Source organism: Athene noctua, chromosome 17 (genome assembly GCF_965140245.1).
Source record: "Athene noctua chromosome 17, bAthNoc1.hap1.1, whole genome shotgun sequence".
NCBI lineage: Eukaryota > Metazoa > Chordata > Aves > Strigiformes > Strigidae > Athene > Athene noctua.
The window spans coordinates 3,310,299-3,333,065 of NC_134053.1; the positions used below are offsets into that span (position 1 = coordinate 3,310,299).

Genomic DNA, 22,767 nt, shown 5'->3' on the forward strand with positions numbered 1-22,767 from the left:
GGAGATAAAGTGGAGTATGCAGGGATTGGATGTGGTAGCAGTTGTGAAAAAAAATTAAAGTTGGGGCATCTTTTGCAGCGCCTGTATTTTCAGGGTGTAACTCTGGTCAGATTGTCTCCCCGTGCCCTACTTGGGATTGTGTTCCTGTAACCCACATTACCTGCTCTGGCCCAGAGCGCTGAAGGCAGAGAGCTGCAACCAGAGCACGCAGTGGGATGTAGTTTCTAGATTTCTTTCAACATGGATGCTGTGTTATGGCTTTTGGTTGGTGTGTGGTTTTTTTTTTTTTTCTTCTTTTTTTTTTTTTTTTTCCTTTTGTTATAGAAAAACCTGAAAAGTTGAGTTGTTCCCCATATTAGCAGCTGTTAGCGCTGAGAAGCCGCTTGCTGAGGTTGGAGCCGAGCGGTGTATAAGATTAGCCGTGGCATGGAGCTGTGCTGGGACCATGTGACTGCGGTGTACATTGGAAGAGGAAGCTGTAGAGGTCAATGCAAAGGCATTGTGCCAGACTCTGGCAACAAGGGAGATTGCTATATGGCGGAAGATCGCTTTTTCAGGCTCCTGAGCCTTTCGGTAGCTGTTGGGGTTGGACAAAAGCAGCCCTGTAAGATTAACAGCAGAAATTAAATGGCATGGCTCGTTTGTGGATGGAAAGAAAAACTGTTTTGTTTTGTTTTGTTTTTTTTTCCAAATGCTTTGTAGGTTTTTATTAATCGCCATATGTGGCTCTTTCAGTAAACCCACCTTTATTGGAATGGAAATTGTTGTGTTTAGAGGAGTTTCAAGAAAGCAGAGGGAAAATGGGGAAAAACAAGGGAAAAAAAGAGTTGCGTGTTCACAGTTATATCTGCCTTGGTGTTTTCTCACAAAACTAAATTTTAAGCACTTTGATTTGACAGAGAATTCAATCCTGTTATTTCCTCTGAACACAAACAGATCGACGGCTTCAAGTTTAGATTATTGACTACCGGGAAATAAATAAAACCAGCTAATGCTTAGGCCATTTATGCTCTTTCAGAATATCTTAACATGAACGGGTAATTTTTGGTAGGTAGCACAGTCTTAGAAAATTTTTGTTAGTGTGATGTATTTTACATCTGACCTTTTGGAAACTGGAAATAATTGATTCCATAAGGATTTGGATTTTTTACTTTAAACCAACATGAACCTCTAATACTCAACACTGCCCACAAACTGAGAATTTCCATGTTGTTTTTTTGTTTTATGAGCAATTATTCAATCTGTGACTTTTTGCAGTTTGGCTAGAGGAAAGGCAGCTTCCTTTCTGGGCTTCTTTTATTGTTTTTAAATTCTATCTGACTTGTAATCAACAACATCTTGGTAGAGAAAACATAAAAGAAGAAATTAAAAAAAAAATGTATTTGGGAGGGAAGGACTCATATTTTGAAATGGAGCATATTGAGAGTCTAGACAGCTTCTTGGCTAGCTGTGATTTTTGAAGCATCTGAAATACCCCAGGGGCAGAAAAAGCTCTCTTCCTGCTTCTGAAGGATAAAAAAAAAAAAAATAAAAAATTCCAGAGTGGGCAAGAGGGGAAACATGTAATTGCACAAGGAGAGGTTTTAATTGTGAGATGAAGGCGCAGGACCTTTTTTGAAGCCCACAAATTGACTGTCTTCATGACAGCATTGCGTATCATTCTGTCAACTCCAGCTCGGGATGTGGTTGCTAGGCAGCGGGCTCTTATGTACCTATAGTCTCTCTGATTTGCCAGCCTTCTGCAGACACATGGTAAGGTCCTTTCCAGCCTATCATCTAGAGGGACTTTTGCACGCCGTCTGCATACTGCTGAGATTCTCTCTACCTGAATGTGATGAGAAAAAGACACAGTTAAATGAAACCTTTTTTCTTTTTTTTTACAAATCCCCTTCTGGTACTGTTTCCATAATACCCCATCCCCCCCCACCTTCCAAAAAAAAAAAAAAAAAAAAAAAAAAAAAGCCATGAAACGGAGACCGGAACAAGGAAAAGAGGTTAGTGGGTTAAGTGGTGTGTGTTTCCTGCGTTTGCAAAGGTGCCTATAGTGAGAAGGGCGGCTGTAATTCGGCCATTAGTTACAGATGGTGGCTGGAGGCTTGAGATTCATGCAGCGAGATGAAAGCTCTTGTATCTCTTTCCAGTGATGCCGACTTTAAACTGCTTTGAAAACCTGAATCAAGACGGCATTAAAAATAGTGGATTTGATACTTAGCGATGCTGCCAGCTGTTTCCTTTATGTATTTTGATGCAGAAATGCCTAGAAATGTGAACAAAAAGGAGTTAATTTGCCAAACGAGGTTTCTGTCCCCCAGTCCTTGCATAAACGGCATTAGTGGCAAGTAGGTAAAGAACATTCAGGTGGATTTATAAGAAAATTAGATTTTTCAAAACTTTGCTCTCTGAAGCAATTTGTGTACAACTTTTGGTGAAGGTTATGTCTGTCAAGCAGTGAAGGAGAGCATTAAACAGATCACCCCGGGGACTGCGAATGGCATAAGAAATATTTCTGAACAGCATAACTTTTAATGTTTTTCCATTCCTTAACTCTGAAAGCTTTCATTCCAGTTGCATGAATAGTGAACTCAAATGTGGAGAGCTGCATTTTTCAGCAGAAACCTAGTTATAGTTACTTCAGGAGACAAATCCCAGTACTATAAATGCAGAAACTTAATTGGTGGAAGCAGTATCGCACATGCAGTTAACCTCTGCAAATTAAGATGTGAAAAATACTGGTTCAGACTGATTAATTTTTGTCCTTCACTCTGCTTACAGGTACTGTTTGATGAGTGTGAAAGGATGCTTCACTGATTTTCACATTGATTTTGGTGGCACTTCTGTGTGGTATCACGTTTTCCGTGGGGGGAAGGTAGGTGAACCTTGTTTGGTATTTGTTTTTATTTCTCTGTGCCTCTTACTGAGGGGAGGGGTTGCTGCTTTTTTTTTTTTTTTTTTTTTTTGCCGGAGGGGGGGAGTAGGGGCTAGTCAGTCTTTCAGCTAGCTTTGTTGATGTATGCAGAGTTTGCTGAACTGGAAGGACACCATTCAGCTTTATGCAACAAACCAGTGGTTTATTTAAAATATGAAATGTGTTATTTGCTGTTGGTGGTGCTTTTAGGCTTGCTGGTGCTGCATGGCTTAGAAGTGTCTTGCAGTATGTGGCTGTGAGTACCCTTGTTGGGTCAGAGTGCCCTCACAAGTCTCCTTCTGTAGTCAGGGCTTGTGTTTCCCTTTGGAGATTGCATGTTCCTTTCATGTGCACATGAACACTATGCCAGAACTGAAATATTACAGGATACAGAAGCTTTAAAATATACAGCAGGTATGGCTACATTCACATCTTTACTGGTTTAGGTTGCTTTTTCTGATTCTAGTATAGGCAGGTTGTGGTGGGAACTGAAATAAATACAGCAGATTGAACATCCCTGTGGTACAGGTACTGTTCATCTCTGTAGTCCAATGAAGTTGTACTGTACTGATAATCTGTTTTGAACAGAAAGTAAACTCTGCAGGCACCTTCTGAGTAAGATTTTTCATGGAAGAGATGAGAACTGTCAGTTATCTTGCCACTTCCAGCACATGGACTAATTGCTGCTGCAGTCTGCTGTGTGCCTCTGTACAACACCTGAAAAACACGTGTTTTATGCAGAAAGCAGACGTGGTGTTACGCGTTCATTTGTCTAACACATGATAACCTTGTTGGAATCTCTCAGCTATTTATTTTTGTTGGCTGTTGGTAATAGTTAAATCTTTCTTTTATTTTTAGATCTTCTGGCTGATTCCGCCTACTCTGCAGAATCTAGAACTTTATGAAGAATGGGTTCTCTCAGGAAAGCAAAGTGATATCTTTCTGGGAGACAGGGTGGAACGATGCCAAAGAATTGAGCTGAAACAAGGCTATACGTTCTTCATTCCTTCAGGTATCACTTCTTAACTAACTGGATTTGGAATTGCTGGAATTGTGTCTGACCAACAGCTCTCTGTAAAGCAACTATTCACGTCTAAACCCTGTATTGACCTCTTTATTTGCTGTGGCAAAAGAATGGTTAGGGACTGAATGCACTTAATTTTCCAGAAATTGACCCATCCAGACTGATGAAAAATATACTGGAGGAAGTGTGTGTGTGTGCAGTGATCGCTTGTGCTGGACCCGGGAAAAGGAGAGAGGACTTGAGTCTCTGGGGCTGTTGGTCCACCACTTCTCATCAGAGTCATACTCACTTTTGCTATTGTTTGCTTTCTTGGATTTTTTTTTTTTTTCTGTTTTTGTGATCTCTTCTGGCAGGTTCCACCTGCAGTTCAGTAACCGACTTCTTTGCCTCTGTCTCTAGCCAGAGGTGGGTCTTGATTCCCTGATGGAGCTCAGTGGATATTGCAGTATATGGAAGAGCAGGTGCTGTGCTCCCTCAGGGTTGCTTCTTGGGAAAACAACTCCTCAGATCTGGACATCGTCCAGTAGCCCAGCCACACTTAATTTTTCTACTACTGCCTACCTCAGTAGCTGGGGTGCATGATTCAGGCTCTTCTTGCAAAGCAACCAAATAGTTGCTTTTTTGAAGGCTGGTGGCTTCATCCTTTTCTGCTCCTGCCTAATTTGGATTAAGGATGGTGCAGTCGGTAACAGTTCTCATTTAAGATGATATTAGGCTTTGCTTTCTTTGACTGTTATGGGACTGTAAGTTTGTTTATAATGATATAACACATTGTCTCTGTCTAGTGGATCCTGCCAGGGAAATAAATATAGGTAGCCTTTCTACATGGCAGAAAGACAGGTTGGTAGTTTTTCAGCTCTATAATTACTCTGTGGAGATAGGATTATTATGTTTTAATCCTGGAGACAGAGAGAATGCAGGTCATGCGGAGACAGTGACAGTGTTCTTGCCAGCCAGGGAGCGTTGTTAGTATCAGTTGAAGGCTCCAAATTTGCACATTTGTAAGTATTTGGTAAGAATCAGCCTGGAAGGTGACAGGTAAAATGATTTTGAGGGTGGAGGAGTTAATCCGTTACAGGAATTAGGTCTTCCCTTGAAACAGGTCAGAATGTGCTGTTACTGTTCAAACTGGGTGTTTTTGAATGTGCCTGTGCTGTTTGCTTAGATTTACTGCATGTTCGTATTTATCTCCATTCCCCTGTGAAGAGCCTCCTGTGAATAAGACTGTTTGTTGGTCTGGCCATGCTCTGCAGTTGGAATATGGCAAGTTGTGGGAGCTTGCACCAGACACAACTGTAACATGGTGGCTGAAGTGAAGTGATTCCAAATGTGGGTTTTGGCTGTAGTTTCTCTTTTCTTGGGAAAGCCCAAAATGTGTAAATGCATACCTCAGGCATTTTAGGCTCCATACCCTATTTGAAAGGCATATATGAATTATTTTCTCGGTAAGGATCTCATGGATTCAAGGGGTATTGCTCTGCTGTATTTTGTTCAGAAAACTTATTTGCAAATCTCTTATTTATGTAAAAGGGCATTATTTCTATGTTTGTTTTAAGAGTATGGAAATGTCTAATTAAAGGCTGTTCCAGGTCAACAAATTGAGCATAGCTGTGTAAAACAGGTCAATTCCTACGACCTCTCTGCTCTGGTTTGTGGGTGTATCACATTGGTTAATGTTTGAATGCATTTTGTATTTTGTATGTACTTTATAAGTGTTCCTAGTATTTAGGTTCTGATACTGGGTGCCTGTAAGACCAGCATGTCTCATACTTTCAGTTGAGCCTGATAAACTCTTGACCAGCCTTAGCTCATCCACAGGGAAAATACCTTCTAATTACAGGTCTGGTCACAGGCAGTATGGAGTGATACAACTGGTGCTCAGCTGGACTGTGAATGGAGAACATTTCAGCAAAGGACCTTTTCCATAAAATATCCTGCTCTGCTCCTGTTTTCAGGTCATTTTTGGGGGTGATCCTAGAAATGCTATTAGACCATAGCAGTGTAAGGATGGAGTAGGCAGAGAAGACTGTTAACAAGACACATGAGAGAGTGAGATTGTAGGCTTGTGGGAGATGGAAGGCTTCTCTGAGAGTCTAGGATCAGCAGTAGATCCAGTAAATCCCTGAAACTACAAACCACTTGGACAAGAATGGGAATTATTCTTACAGAAGGCATAATTATAGTGCTCACCAGGCCTCAGGGTATTTTCCTCTCCATCACTGCCATCATCCTTTCAGGATTAAGTTTAAACCAGTTAATTTCTACCTCTGCTTCTAACCCTGTAAAGCACTGAGAGGCACGATCACAGCTGCGATGTCAAGGAGAAATTGAGCAGGATTGTCAGCACAGCGAGTTGTTACGGGCCAAGGGTGCATCTTGCAGCATTTTAGGAGTCCCTCCTAAGTATGGGATGGGGGGAAGTAAACTGGGATTCTGAGGGATACTGTGTCTGGGGCCTTGTGTAGGAGCCCAGCTGTACTCCTGATGACCCCATAGGACTTCTCCAAAGAGGCGATGCACCGTTACAGGTTCTCACCTCCCACTTTACCGGTTCCCACTGATGAGTCAAGGATGATCAACTCTGGTAAAGTCTGTGGTAAAGTGATTAAATCAGCTAGGAACCTGGCCTTTTCCATTAATATAATTGTCTAAACCAATCTCAGCATAATTGTTGATTGGGAAATATACCACATTGTGCCATGCTGAGGTTTGTGGCCAGATGTAGATTCAAGATGTTAAAACAGTTGAAGGTTCAGGAGGAGCGGAAGCCAGAGCTGCTACAGTGTCAACAAATGATTATTTTTTTCTGTAGAAATCTGACTGTTGTTTTCCCAGGATGGGAGAGAACTTGCCTTTATGCAGGAAGACATTAGTAAAGAATGCTACGGCCCGAGGGTGTTAACACTGTGTATGTTACCATGAGCAACGTTTAATCTTTCATACGGTTAAGTGTTCAGCACAGGTGAAGCTTGGTCAAGGTAACACATCTTACTCTGGTGTAGTGGTCAGTGTGTGCTGCATGTCTGACCCACATGCCAAACAGAAGGGAGATTATTTATAGAGTATGCTTCTCTTTTCAGGTATAAACTGATGATCTGGAAGAGGAAACGCGTAATCTCAGTGCTCAGTTATTGTTTTAGTAGGGAAATAACAAACTTTTATCAGTCACAATCAAATCTAGAGCTTGTCCAGTATTATTTGTGCTGTAGCTTTCTTTTGTACCGTGTGCATGTCCAGTGGTGACTTGCAGGGAGGATGTGTGAAGTGCTTGGAGTCCATTGTGGTGCTGTTACAGAGAAATCGTTTAGCTGTCTCTCATCACCGTGCTAGCAACGCGCAGATCCAGTGTTCGGGCAGCGTCCCTCAGATTTCTGCAGCTCTGGATTATGGTAGGCACGTGTTCCTGGCTTGTGTGCAGCCACGTGTTCTCTTACGTCCCGATTGCTCCCCTGCAGCCTGTTGGAATTCCTGCTAAGTTAATGCCAATGCGTTACCCAGTTTTTAAAATATATTTAGTGCTTCTCTTTTTACTTCAAGTATTTTTGTCCTTTTACATTGCTGCATAACTTCACTGGAACCTTTTCTCTCTCCTCTTCTCCTCTTCTTGCCCTTCACTTGCCACTCCAGTCTTTACGCTCTGTAAACCATCTTTTACTTCTGTCCTTCCACTTGTTTCAAGTGGTGCATTATGCATCGAATTCCTTTCCATCTTGATTCTCTGAACACTACATTAGTTTCTCTTCTGTACTCCTAAACGTCACTGTTGTTACCTAAACCCAAGCTCAGAACTAAGCATACACAAAATTAAAAATTCATTCTTTTTTCAATCCACTTGCTCTTTTGAGTATTTCAGTCTTGCTAAATATGTAATTTTGGTTCTAAGTGATGAAGCTCTGGCATGGATATTGTTCTTTCCTTCCCTGTCGTCCTCTACAAACAAGATCTTGCAGTAGTTTGATATATGTTAAGCTTGTTGGCTTTTTTTCCTCAATTTCCTGCCAGACCTCTTGTTTCCAAAAACTGACCTTTCCTTTCATTTCATGTTCTTGGTGTAGACACTTGCACTTCAAGAGAGTTTACACATGCAAAATTGTGACATAGAAATGCAGGCCAACTAATAGTCTCTTGTGGAAAATTTGTCTTGCAGTATTTGTCTCTTTTAATAAAGTGGAGTAAGAGTGTAATCTTTATGTGTCTTGAAAAGGCAAACTCAAGCCAGTTCTGGATTGTTACTGATAATGTAGTCTGCCAGAATGTGGATAAACTTGGATTTTCTTCTCTTTTTGTGAAGACCAGTTTTACTGACCTCCAAGGTTGCCACGCTTACTGTGGATACAGTTGGATTCCAGGGTTTGCAGTGATTGGTCTAATAAAGTTGGCAAACATAGTTGTTTTGGCTCCTTTGGGAGGAGATGGCTAATACTACCAAGAGTTACTCTATCTTCTGTTCCTTACAGTCTTTTCCTGAGCCTCTGCTGCTGGTCAGAGGCAGTAGAGTCATGAGCAGCTATGTTTTTGGATTGACTCTGCATGCATGTTCCTACTGTAGGCTCTCCAAATACGTAGCTTTAATGTGAGTACACTGAAGAGGTGAGATGTTGTGATGTGTGTGAAGTAGTAGTTTAGAGCAATGTTTGTGGGGGAGCACAAATCCTCAAGTAGTGGGGACATTTTGAGTGACTTTTGTCTATTCTGTAAATTTGATGGTAATGGTCTTAGTAATGGACAACTACATGATCCATAAAATAACGGTCCAAGAAGTCACTGTGCGTTTAATATTTCTGAAAATTGAGTAAGGGACTGCCATTAGATACTGTAGAAGACTTTTGCAGTGCTGATTTATTAGATATTCCTATGATCAAACTCAGGAGAGGGTAACTTACTGTCAGCTGGACATGGCACTCCTTTGTGATTCCTCTTCAGACTTCTCACTAGTGTTGCTCCATGCTATTTTATAACAGTTGTGTTTCACCTCAGAGTTGTCAGTGTTCCACTGAGGAGGAAGCTGTTTGTTTTACTTTATTTTTCTTACGTTTTTATAATGCACTTTGGGGCCTTTGACATGGAAACATGCTATTATAGTCTCTCTTAATTTCTTGAGAGCTGAAGAATGAGCCACAGTCTAACAAAATATTCTTGTTGGCCTGTGGTGATTATTATGGTAACATGAGAGTGCTCCAAAGTTCTTGTTTCCAGTCAAATGCAGAAATAATGACTTTCCTCAGATGAATGTTTTGGGGAAGGAGAGTGGACAGAAAGAGATGTTCTGTGCTAGACTCTAGGCAGCTATTTGCAAGGATTCGAAGTGCTTCAAATACAGGATTCTGCTTATTACGAGTGTGCGGTCGTAGGTCACCTCTGCTATGCCAGTCAGTATTTGATGAATTATTGTGTAATGGGGCCAGAAGGTAGCATATAGTCTCTATATCAAGGAGAATGACAGGCTATTAAAATCTGACTGGTAAATTTTTTGCAGGGAGTTGTGCTAGGACTGCATAGCTGCCTGGCTATTTTTGGTTGCTGTTAGCTTTTCCCATTTTGGGAGCTTCCGCTGACATTAATGGAAGCTCCATGCCTGGAACCTTTAGGGACCAAGCGATGAAGATCAGTGGAGAGGATCGGAGAGGAGAGGTTTTTTTCATGGAGTGTCTGTCTGCTTTTAGGTAGAAGGAGACAGCATATTGTTGTATTTTTAGTTCTATTCCTCTTCACTTCTCTACTTGATTCTTATCAAATGATGTAAGATTGAGAGTTGCTGTATTACTTGTGCTGCTGGGGCAAAATTTGTAATTTTTTTTACTTTTAAAATGTAAACATGATGTTTCCTTGATACATTTGATTGTGGACACTGTTATGATGCAATCATTCTTCTTTTGAGAGGAGAGAAATAATGTTTCATGTGCTGGTAGTACCCACTCTAAGGTTATCTCTTCAGTTACTTTTTATTTTTGAGACATATATTTCAGCTCTTCCACCCCAAGATGCTGTAGAATTGCAGGAAAATATGTATGCTTTCTATATCACAAAGCAAAATATCTGTTCAGTTACTAATGGAAACAGATGCACCATGGTTTTGGCTTGGAGCTTGTAGTCTGTTTGCCCCATAGCTTTACAAGTTAATATTCTTTTTTATTATTCTCAGATGGATGATTGCACCCTTGAAGATACAGTAGGAATTTGCAGGCCCCTGAAACCTAACAAGTTTGCAATGTTTAATAATGCTTGTTTTATAAATTTCAAAAGATAATGAGATTGTATCTTTCTTTTAACTGTTTAGAAAAGCTTTTGTTACTGTTAATTTTACCTTCTTGATTTACTAGAGATGATAACATCTAAATATTCAAGTGTATCTTAGGAGTGGTGGAATAATTCGCAATTGTAAATCAGCTGAAAGTATTTCTGAGCCTCCTGAATACAATTCCTGCTCAATGTCAGATTGGCTTCCTAAACTAGGATTGTTTCGAGAAGGAAAAAAATACTCGTTAATCACCAAGAACTGAAAAAAGATGAACTTCAGAAAAACCCTGAGTGGACAGTCATCTTCTTGAGGCTTGAAACGAAGGTTGTGAACAGTGGCTATGCAGTGTCTGTACTCCCCAAGCCACCTGTCCCCCAGTTAGGGGGGCTCGTGGCTGGTGTGTGTGGTCTGGGGTACTCTGCTCGTGGGGCAGTGGCCATGCAGGAGCTGTTCCACTGCCCCGAGAGCTCCAGCCGTCAGCCCAGCCTGCGAAGGAAGGACGGGCTGGTTCCATCTTCACTCAGTCCTTAACCGCTACCGACACAGGCTGGTTTGAAACTCATCACCCATGAGGAAGAGTTTTCTAATTCATGACTAATCCTTGAAGCCACACAGTGTATGTCTTTCATCTATAGGATTTAATTGTAGCCTCAGATAATGTTTAGCAGATGCTTTTGTTTGTGTCTTTCAACCAAAAATGAACAATATCTTACTCCACTGACTTTTGACTTTTTCAGTCCTTAATCCATTTTTTCTCATATTACTCCAGTGCCTTTTTTACCATTAAGGATAAAATTAAATTTGTGGCATTTTGTTCTGTGTTGCTTTCCCTTTTTTGGAGAATATTACAGTTTTTGAGAGTATTACCAAAGGGAGAGATGTTATCTCCTGTCTTGCGCTAACCCATGAAACAGGCAGGGTTGTGCAGTAGTACCAGGGTTTATGCAGACAGTAGAAAGCATGAGAGAAACCTCTCTCACTGAGGAGAGAATGGATGGCACTTGCTTCAGAGATGTCTGTATCGGAGGCTGTGTGGCAAGTTTTTCCGGTGAGAGCTGAAAGATGCAGACATGACACACTGTCCAGCATAGAGTGACGTGACCATACATGTCAACAGACCTGTCAGCTCATGTCCCGAAAGGTAATGACATAGCTGAAGACGAGGTAGGCAGGACATACTGGTGTGGATGGTATTAAAGCAATCCCCTCGGCCATCCTTTTTGTCTTATGCATACATGCTCCTGTTCTGGAGGTCTGTCTTCCTCTCTAAAAACCTTTGTACTTGGGAAGATGGGTGTTCTTGTTTGCAAATGGTCGCGATGAACATTCATCCTCCTCAGTTTATTTCTGAGTCGTGCTTGTATCTAAGCTGTGGGAATGAATTGAATGTGCCATCCAAGCTTATCTGTTCTCAGAGCTTATTTCCACAATATATTACCCTCGTGGAAACTGTTTCCTGTTTTCTGCTCATCTGTTTCCTCCTACTTCTACTTTTCTGGTGCTGGCCTATTTAGTTTTTCTCTGTACGTAGCCTTATTAATATTAGAACAGGATTTTTTTTTTTCCCCTTTGTGGCATCTGTGCCAATCTTTCTGTGGTTTTCTACCTTGTCAATTCTCCATCTTTTTTGTCTAATCTTACCCATAGTGTCCTACATCCCTGGAATACACCTCTTGGTGCTTGTCTCTTTACAGTTTCAATATTGCACATACGTTCCTCAGGCAAGTCAGAACTATTTTGGGATGCAGCCTGACTGAAAAACACTATACAACTGAGTAGCCAAAAGTCTGTATTATGAGAAGGTGCTTGCTCTGACATGGCTGCATCCTGTAGCTGGCAGAGGGGCTGTGAGCTGGATCCTGCACCTGGGAGCACAGGAACTGCTGGGGATCTGGGGATTCCCTGGGACATAGCTGTGTGCCTGGCTCAGCACCGTCCAACAGTGAAGGGATGGTACCCACAGGCATTGTCCTTGCCTATTTCTGAGCTATGCCTGGAAATGATCCTACATCCTAGGATGTAGGAACTTTACATCCAAGGACTTTACAGTTAATGACTTTCTGTTTGTTGCTTGGTCTCTGGTTTATTTTTATTTTCCCAGTACTGATGGATTTTAGTGCTTTGTTGTTACAGCATTTTGTTATTGAGAACTGTGTCATGAAAAGCAGTATTTCCAATCTTATTATTAGAGATATGTGCATCTTGAAGGACCTATTGTTTAGTTAGTTCAGAAGTTAGGAGCTGAAGGTACTAATTGTAAGATGAGTTTAGACCTGGATTATAAATGTAAGTATGGAATTAAATACACTATCTGCAGAACCAGAGGTTGTCTCAAATACTTTATGGAAGACTTTGGGTTTGTACCTCTACCAGCTCTTCAACAATACAGGAGTAAAACTATATTCATGTTTGTTACTCTTCATACTGAAGGTTTATCATGTCTGGGACACCATTTGTTGGAGCATTGGCTCAAGCCAGTGATAGATCCTTTCACATTTCTCCCCAAAATATCAGGATTACTACTGAGGAAGTCGAGTGGCTATTAACACAAAGACCCTTGGCATCTAGTGGGGGCAGAGTTGAGAGGTCAAGGAAGGTGTGATGAGAGTGAAACCCAAGGAGCATGAAGCAATGAAACCAACTGCACTCCAGTGTGAAATTTTTACTGAGGAAATAAAATTTATAGGAGGTGGCTACTCTGTGGTTGTAGTAAAAGCATACACTTGAGAAACAACTGTATTGATGGGATTTCATTTTATTTCTTATAAAATGAAGAGTATCTACTTTCTACCTGTCACATAGGACTGGAAATCCATGTTTCAGCTCAGTTACTCTTTTACTTAAGCTGCAAACATTTGTTAACAGATTGTATTTAGAATGATGTTGATCATTCCATTAAGATAACTTGTTGCATCTGCCAGCTCCAGTATGTTTGTACGTTGACTGATCTGTGCTGAGAGAACTGCAGTGGGAAGCAGTGGTGAGGACTCAGCAATGTTCTGCTGATAATTGGCTGTTTCTGACCTGTCTTCTACTGCCACTCAGTTGGGTGGCTACAGACGAGTCATTTCACTTTTTCGAGCTTCAGTTTGTTCATCTCTAAAGCTGACAATTAAGGTGAATTGTTACAGAAATTGACCCTGTGTTTCGGCACCTATCCAATAAGTTGATTTTGGGGACCCAGAAATAGATTTGTTTCAGCCATGTGGCTTCCATTCTTTCCCTCAACTACATAAATCTTTGATGGTGGAAACAGTGGCCCCAACTTCCTTGACTTTGGATCTTTTTTCCTTCCCAAAGACTAGGCTCAGGAAGATCTTTATTTTTCCAATAGTTTGCTTGTAGTACAGACTGATGTATTTCATGCGAGGTGTTGGACTACTTCAACTGTGAAGGGTTTTTATAGCATTGATGTATGTAGTTGCCACGCTACCCTTACATGGGGAAAAAAAAAAAACATCTTCCCTAGTTGGTTGTTCTTGTTTTGGAAGTAATAAACAAGCTGGATTATTGTGAGCAACTCTGTAACTGAAATTATTCGAACTGGAGCAGGAAAGATGCAGTAGTACTGAGAGCTGCCAGAGCTATGAGCCACCTGCTTTTTTATAGGCATCACATTTATCATGTGGAATCAGACCTGTAAATTGACTGAGCACTGGAACAGGTTGCCCAGAGGGGTTGTGGAGTCTCCATCCTAGGAGACACTGAGTAGCCATCTGGATATAGTTCTGGGCAGCTGGCTCTAGGTGGTCCTGCTCGAGCAGGGGAGTTGGACCTCCAAAGGTCCCTTCCAACCTCAACCATTCTGTAATTCTGAAATTAAGAAAAACGTATCCTGAGTAATGATAGTTGTGTTTCCAGGGAGAAAATTCTAGTGCCGATTTCTTTTCCTTCCCATATCTCTTCTACCAATATCCCCTTAAATGAAAGCCCAGTTCTGCCGTCTGCTGTGGCTCAAGGACTTCTCAGATACAGCTTTGCAGGCCTTCACGGTCTAAAGATTGTTGCCAGGGAGAGTTTTCATGGCTGCAAGCTGGAGAACCCTTTAGGCTGAATGGCGTTTTCCTGCTCCATCACTGATCTTGAAGTGAAGGAAAGCTGCCACAGCTTTAATGGGAAGTACTGCACAGTTAGGAGAAAATTGACTGCCCCCTATGTTGCTTTGCTGTCTGCTGGTTTATAAATTGTAATTCTTTTCATTAAAAAAGAAGAAAAAAAGAAAGTGTCAGGTCTCGGTGGGTCCCAGATCATTAGCAGGATCAATTCCTTTTTCACTGCAGAGATCAGAGGCTACAGTCTTGCATAGCCAGTCCTTCAGCTGCTGACATACCAACCAAACAATGCAGAAGCAGAAGAGCTGGTGTGGCAGCCTGAATTGCTATGCCTGGATTTTTGTTGTGATAAATTCTTCCCTTGCTTTGGAGCCTCTGAAATTAATTCAGTCCCTTGCAGGATTGGGTCAGAACAGTCTCATCAACTCCAGTACTAGAAATGTTAAATCCCTTCACTTGGGGCTTGCAGTGAAAAAGTTTTTTTTGGTTGCTTCAGGAAGTTGATAAAAGGATACGAAACTTTCACCTCTGAAGGAGGGCTGGTAAGAATTTTAAATTGTTGCTACCTGAAGATGTGTTGCTCTGGTGCTGGTGTGAAAGAAGTTCAGTTCCACAGCCCTAGCCCACTGCCACTGCTGACATGATTTGCAACCCCACTGGAGGTGCCAATAGATACGTCTGAGAGCCAAGTGTATCGAACAGACTGAATTTACTTCTTAGTCATGGACATGGTTGAGTCACGAGCTTGCGTGTTCTCAGTAAACACTGTAACTATTCTGTGAATAAATAGAAGAACCCAATTTACAGAGGGTTGTAAAACTGTACATCATAAGATGCTGTTCTTCTGCTATGACAGCCTTAAAGCGTGGCTACAAGCATGCCATTTAACCTTTCACTGCTTTAACCTCTCAGCCCCTGCAGAATTGGGTTCACAGAGTTGTTAAAATTTAATCATAAATTGCTCTGTAATACTATGTAGCACGAGGCATTCTCAGTTCTTTGCTTTCCCTCTCTAGGGTGGATACATGCGGTTTATACTCCAGTAGATTCTCTGGTGTTTGGTGGAAATATCCTGCATAGCTTTAATGTTCCCATGCAGCTTCGCATCTATGAAATTGAGGACAGAACAAGGGTAAGGATACTTAATTCTCTTTTTAACTGAACAGTTCTTGGTGACTATGATCTGTCATAGTCTCCCCCTTGTATTCCCTTCTAACAAACAAGAACTGACGGGATCTCCGTGTTGGAGTCATTGAAACAAAGAGGTAAACGTGAAGTAATGAGACTTTCAAATGTTGGCTATTTTTAGTGGGATTTACTCATCTGTTTTTCCCTACTTCCCACAGACGTGTCCCTTCTGTGTCTTTTGTCTGCCTGTTAAACTTTCATAAAACACCTTCCCTTTTGCACAAAAACATATTGCGCCTTACAGACCTTTGTACCAGTACTTCTGGTACCCCCCTGCTTATCATCTCTGTGCACACCTGGAATGGATACCTGAACCTGGAGAACTAATGGGACTGGGATGGTTCTGCTGCCCACAGCTCACAGAAGTTGCATATGAAACAACGTCTTCTATACTTCTCAGAATTTTCTTCTACAATGACTCAACGCTGCCAGAATTTCTTGGAACACAGAGAGTCTGGGGTGGGACATTAATCTTTGTTCATCCGGCTGTAGCATCTGCCTGATGGAAAGAGAATTACATCCTGCAGGTGGTTACTCTGCAGACTCTGTGTTGGGAGTGAAAATTTTACCCTTGATTAATAAACAGGACACCTAGTCATCATATACTTTGCAGTTTCCTAAAGCAGCAGAATCTGAAGGAAGCACCACAGTTTTAGTAGGCTATTAATGCGAAGCAATTGTAGTATTCTGGTGCAAAAATGGACCAGTGCTATGTGCAAATTCAGACGAGGACTTTTTGTGGGTGACTTTTGGAGGTATTGCACTGAGATAGTGCTGGTAAACCACTGGCACGGGTGCCAGCTGTGGTGTTAACTGAGATTTGGGCTGGCAAAAAGGCAGGAAGTTGCAATTCTTTTTCAGTAAAAAGTCTTGGTCATCAGTACAGTTCACTGTTGTTCACGTCCAGAAGAGGGCACAATTCTGGCTCCAAGTGGGCTTTTACCCCAGATTGCTTTCTTTGCAGTGAGAGTGCTTAGTTCTGAAGCATATATGTATTATTTTGAAAGACTTCTTAGACTCAGTGAGAGGAAGGGTGTCCTCCCCCCAGCCTCCCTTACTTTGCAGGGGGTACAAGGTGTGGTAATCTTCACATTGCAAAACAGTGGTGGGAGCAGTTGGTTTCCTGGAGTGATTGTAATGAGGAGAAGGAATATTAATTCTTACTGGAAGAGAGGTGAAGACAAAAGCTGAAATTCAGGGAAATTAGAACAGAGGGAATGTAATAGAGAGCAGAAGGAGAGGCAGAGACCAGAGTGGAGTTCAGTCTGGCTTTGAATTGGTGTCCCAAGGCAAGAATGACAAGTGTCTTAAAAAGTGTAAAGGGACTTGGACAGGAAAAAGTTTTGATGGCAGAAGCAGGAAGGGGCTTACTGTGGCTGGTCAAAGGTGCTGAGCACAGGAAGGTTTTTCAGAGTGACTGTAAAGAGGAACCAGCAATATATACCTGATATCTATGCTGCAGGTGCTTAAGGGGAGGGTCTGTTGTGGCTGGGAAGGATGCTAGCACAGGCAGCTTGCCTGGAGAATGGAGGAGACTGGGAGGAGGGATCAATGCCAGAAACAAGTGATTTCCATTGATGTCTATGGGGAAGGTGGGAAGGAAACACTCCTGAAGTTCTATGAAGGCTGACATTTTGTTCCCACAGAACTTGAGCAACCCAGGATCACATACCTTGGGTGTAACTGCTCAGTAGTGCTTTGTGTCAGGCCCTTCTCCTTGGGAAGCTGGGTGCAGCTTTGATATCTCTTATTTTTTATATCAGGAGGCAGAATTCTCTCTAACAGTGAAATATTTTGGTAACTTTTAGGAACTTACCCGCCAGTTACACTGAAATGCCTTTAAAAGTCACTAACACCCTGATCCTATGGGGAGGTTCTGGGAGTCGGGTATCTGCCTCTGCAAAAATGTCTTGTCACAGTTTTTTGGAACGAGATACTGCCACATTTGGAAGTCCCAAATCAGACCTTTACTCTTGTCAGTTTTGGTTTAGGTTTTCTTCAAAGTCTGTGTAGTTCTTTATAATTTTTTCTTCCAAAAATACTTAAATACTTTAAAAAAGACTAATGAAAGCCAACAGCCCAGAATTTCCATGACTTCATAGAAACAATTTCAGCACTTGCCTTGCTGTGTGCTAGCGATGTTACGCACAGCCTGTACCTGTGTTCACAAACTTGTGCTCGTAGGCAGCCATATAATAACAAAGCTGTGTGAACAGAGAATAGCAGGAATTTCTAGACAGAAACAAAAGATAAGCCGTGCAACTAAGATATACAGAAGTTTGATAAAAGGCAGGAAAATCAATACTGTTATTTAGAAATAAATAACACGCGCCCCCCCCCCCCCCCCCCCCCCCAAAAAAAAAAAAAAAATCATGCAGGAATCTTGAAGGGTAAATGCTTGCAAAATAGGATTCTAGTGTGTACTACTTTATTTGCTTTACCAATCAGATTTTGTAATTTCTTTGTTCCAGTAACTCTATTCATACACTGGCTAGTATAGCAGACTCAGTACACTGTGTAGTTCACACGAATTTGCCAGCGTGAACATACTGCAAATGAGTTTCTCATCAGTATTGATCTTTCCATTGTGTATAGCACAGAAGTAAATTGCGTGATGTGATTGACGAAGTAATTTGCCACACTCAAATCAGAGTGTAATACAGGTGTGCTTCCCCTCTTCATTTTGCACAGAGCAATTTTATGGAGGTTTCACTGTGTTTAAACATGCTATATAATGCTTAATCATCTTTGCTGATATTCAAAGGCATTTTTATGCTAGGTGTAGTTGTTATTGTTTTAGCAGCTAAGACAAGAATAAATACATGGTTGAAACGGTAATGCTGATTTACAGCCTGATAAAATTGCCTAGTTTATATACTTGTCATGCTTATTCTAGCTTAATTTCTCATATCCCTGGGAGACTTTTTAAGAGGGTTATAGCCATTTAAAAATAGTTTTAAGGAGTAATAAAAAACATGTCTATTGTTGGAAACAGCTCCTAATGTGCAATTGAGGTAAACAAATATTCTCCAGCCTTACAGTTTGTAGAGACTCTCATTTTGCAGTCTGGCTTTCCTGGAGGCCAATTAACAGCTAGTCAAATAGGCCAAGCTGTTTAGCTCTCTGCTAGACCAGCTTGAATAACTGCTAAGCAGGCTGCCATGCAGAGATTCATCATCTTGGCATAGGGGTGTTACAGCTCTGTATTACTGAAGAGGAAGAACGCGTCAAACTTACTCCCAACTCATCTAAATTTAACTGCGTTAAAATATTTGAACACGGATAGGGACGAAAGCACTCAAAATATATACGTAAGGTGGTCACTCACAGATGATGGTGTTTGCTACTGATTTTGTTTTCTGGAATGTAAAATAACGTTTAGAGTGGATAGATTAATTATTTTGTAAATAATCATAAATAGTTTTTCAATATTATGATTAGATTGATTAAACACAAGTGGAGTTTGTAATGATTTTAATGGACATTGTGGAAGAGACTAATTCTCTCTTAAGGAAAACGTGTGCCTTTACTTGCTTAGGGTTTTTTGTTTTGTTTTTTTGGAGGGGGATATAAGTCTCTCAAATAATTTCACTTTGAACTGAAGAAATGGATCATATTCCAGAGAGGATTTTTCTCGCTGCACAGGAATAATTAAAAAATTTATTCAGTGGATTGTAAATTATTAATCACAGAAGTTAGAGCTGGAAATGCCTATTAGATGATCTAGTGTATTTCCCTGCTGGTGGGGGATTTAGTCCTCTGGCAGTGTCTGTATCAGATATTACACTTTAAATTCATCACAGAACGTCTTTAATTTCTTTCTTTCTTTTATTCCTCCCCCTCCCCATAAGAGTTCATTTGACCATAAGCGTACAATGGAAGAAGTATGGACATGTACATAATGCACTTCACATCCATTATAATTAATAAATGTCCAAGGATATAATAAAGAACCTACTCCTCTATACTTTTCCATAAGACAAACTTTAAAAGATTTTTAAAGCACTTGTTAGACTTGCTTTACTGGCAAAAGGCACTCCAGATCTTTGCACAGTATCTCTTGCTACATACAGTAGCTCTTACGTCTGAAGGTTTGTAAAAAGCAGAGCCTTCTCGGGCAAATAGTGAATTACAGAGGCATGGAGGGATTTGCTGTGGGTTGGAACATTGATAGTGAGGCAATTAGGAACTCAAATTGAATATTAAAGATTGATATACATAATGGGAGCACTGCATGCGTTACTGCCTTGTCTTTCACATTGAATTAACATTGGTAACAACTAAATTTGGTGAAGCTCAGAATCTGTCAACAAATGTTGAGCAATGATGTCTTTAATATTCCCAGGCATGTGGCTGAAAACCTTTTGAAGGCTGAGGGGTGGAAGGCGGCTTCCTGTTTGTAAGTCAATTCTTTGCAAATTTTGTTTCCTGCAGTGCTCTCTTGGAAAAATTTGAGTTCCTTTATTAGCATATATTTTAGCATGGCTAATTTCCCCTGTGTTCTGTAATAGTGATAAGTGACTCGATCTCTTCTCTATGACAAATAACTAAACCAAAGGAAGAATATTCTTCAATGCAAAAAGGCCCTGGGGTTAAATGTTCTCACATTTAGGGGGATGTTGTATGGTTGGTTGTTTTCTCTTTTTTAAATTTCTTTTTAAACATTTTTTTCCCTTCTGTTTTTTAACAAACAACACAGGGAAACATTTGAAAAGGTGCAGCATCACTGAATGCATGACCCATAGCAACATACAGTTCAGATTTGCCAGCTACATTTGTGCTGAATTTAAGAGTTCTTAACTTTTGGGAATTGCCATGGAGTATTTAAACCCTGTGATACCTTTAGTGGGACAATACAGTGTATTTTCCCCTTGTTACATTTTGTTTTGCTGCTAAAAGTGTTTGCATTTCCTGTGCTCTTGGAACAGAGGCAAGTTCTTTGACTGTCCACCTAGGGGACAGTTTTCAAATATGGGCATTCTAGAAAGTCACTGATATGCTCAAGTGGATGCTTTTATCACCACCCAGATGTTTCAACAGCGCCTGCTTTGCAGAGCTGAATCTGAGTTTCCAGGTGCTGGTTTAGTGGTGCTGTTTAAGACTTGGGGGTTTTGAGTGATCTGGGGCGGGGTGGTGTTTTGGTTGTGTTTTTTAAAAATCGGCTTTCTAAGATAATGCGCCTTTCTGGTGCAGCCCAGCTTTTCATTAAAGGTGGGTGGACACCTCTTGGCTAGGTGAGCAGTTAATATGCATAGAATGTCTTAAAGCCGTTCCTATAATCCCAGTGCAATGCATGCATGCAAGCCTGCAAAATGCAAATTTCTCTGCCACCAGGAGAAAGAAGTGTACAGTGTAAGTACAAGTGCATGCAAGATGCATGGCATCCATTTTTAACAAATCACAATAAATACACATACATTCTTGCATTTTAGGAACTTCCCAGATTCTTCTTTGGTATAGTGACCTCCCGTAGATAGAAAACCATGTTGGCAAGGAAGGAAACCCACTTCATTTTCTTTTGAATCGGAAATAATCTCACAAGTACATAGTGTTGGAGAATAAGCTTTCTGTGTGAGAACAACAGGTCTGAGATACAAGAACAAGTGCACAGCTTAACAGGATCTTTTGTCAAAATCTTGCTTTTCCATTCTGTTTGTGGCAAAAGCTAACTTGCTATGAAAATATTAAGTGTAAACCGCATAAGGGATTTTTACTTTTAATGTGTAGCTATCAATAATTTGTGTGTTCATTTGTTTAATCAAATTGTTGCGAAGACCATAATTGAAAAAATATGTATTTCCTGCTTGACTCATTTTAGGTAATGTTGCCATTTTGATAAAAATCATGTGATAATGTTTAGGAAATAAAAAAACCCCACACCTTTATTTCAACTTGAGTTTTAGTGACTAACATCTGTATGTGACCACCCTATGTTTATACAGTAGGTAAATAATACTGTAGGGGCCATCCATCAGTTTCATGATTTCACAAGAACACAAACCCCTTCCTCTCCCTCCACCCCAAGAGGATACAAATTAGTGAACCAAGAAATGATGCTATCATGGCAGGCAGGCAGGCAGTCTCCTCATTTCGTATGCTGAAGGCATACATCTCACTCGGCTCCCACCCTCTCTCCCCTCCCCCTCCTGCATACTGTTTGTGCTCTTGATAACATGATGAGAATGATGACTGGCCCTTGTGCTGCAAACTTCTCTCCCTTCCCCATGGACTGACAGTCTTGATCTTGCTTTCAGGTGCATGCCAAATTCCGTTATCCTTTCTACTATGAAATGTGCTGGTATGTTCTGGAGAGATACGTGTCCTGTGTGACCCAGCGCTGCCACCTCAGCAAAGAGTACCAGAAAGAATCAATGTTAATTGGTGAGTGAATCCTTTGAGCGCATATTCAGAGCGGATGCTAGCACCTCAGGCTAGTTACTGCTTTGGTTTCTGCAAAGCAGATTATAAATTGAACTGGAGAACTGTAGAAATTCTAATGAACTATTTCTTTATTTTGGGGTGGGGAAGGTTTTGACTCTTAAGCATTTCCATCAAGTACCAACCTACTTCGAATTATATATATTGAGCGTACCCATAGCAAGTAGATCCCTGAAAAATAATTTTTGAATGCACTTGTTCCGTGGTTTCAGTAATGTTTGTGTTGAGATGATCTGCCAAACAGTTGAGGATTTACTGCCATGTTTGGCTCAGTACCTTAGTAGCCAGAAATGTGTGCATTGCAAATGTGCTCTGGTGGGATGCATATTTAGTCCTTTTATAGAGCGTCTCCTCTACAGAATGTGTTTTGGTCACTAAACCTGGCTTCTTTCTCTTCTTTTTAATCTCCACTGCAGTTCTCTCTGTTTGGTGACTGACTTCTAGATCTGCAGAATAACAAAACCAAGAAAACACCTGCACAAATCTACATGATCTATAACCTAAGTGCAGGGAGGTCAAAGAAACCTTTACAACAATAGCTGAAAATGGACCATAGCAGAGACAGATAGATGTGCCTGAAGCAGGAAGGCATTACCTTGGCACTGATGTGAGCTTTACATCAATGTGTGACAATTTCAGTTGTTGTCTTGCTGAACTGCCCCCTTTTTCCTCCGTTTAATGGAACGAGACGGTAGGCCATGTTGCCTCCCAGCTTTTAAGCACAGAATGGCTGAAAGTAGCACAAGCACCAGCTAAATCTTAATTGATACATGTTAAGTGTGGAGGAGGGCTAAACTATTTCTGTGCCTCCTGCTCCCTGAGATGCCACTTGGAGTGAACCTGCATGGGTGGAACTGCCCCGGGTTCTGGACAGAGGAGGGAGGTGATCACCTATTAACATAATTCTTACTAGAAGGGATTG

General features: G+C 41.0%; 1 protein-coding gene across 5 annotated transcripts in view; it reads left to right on the plus strand.

Annotated features, from left to right (window-relative positions):
* Nucleotides 1–22,767, plus strand: part of KDM2B (lysine demethylase 2B) — a 118,890-nt gene that overhangs the window by 39,324 nt on the left and 56,799 nt on the right. For 4 of the 5 annotated variants that reach the window (XM_074921431.1, XM_074921432.1, XM_074921433.1 and 1 more), the window contains 4 exons: nt 2,773–2,866; nt 3,764–3,917; nt 15,236–15,351; nt 21,662–21,788. In XM_074921431.1, the coding sequence (XP_074777532.1) occupies nt 2,773–2,866; nt 3,764–3,917; nt 15,236–15,351; nt 21,662–21,788 (491 nt within the window). Of the gene's footprint in view, nt 1–1,967; nt 1,995–2,772; nt 2,867–3,763; nt 3,918–15,235; nt 15,352–21,661; nt 21,789–22,767 lie in introns of those variants that run through there. The other variant, XM_074921435.1, reaches the window with a different exon arrangement.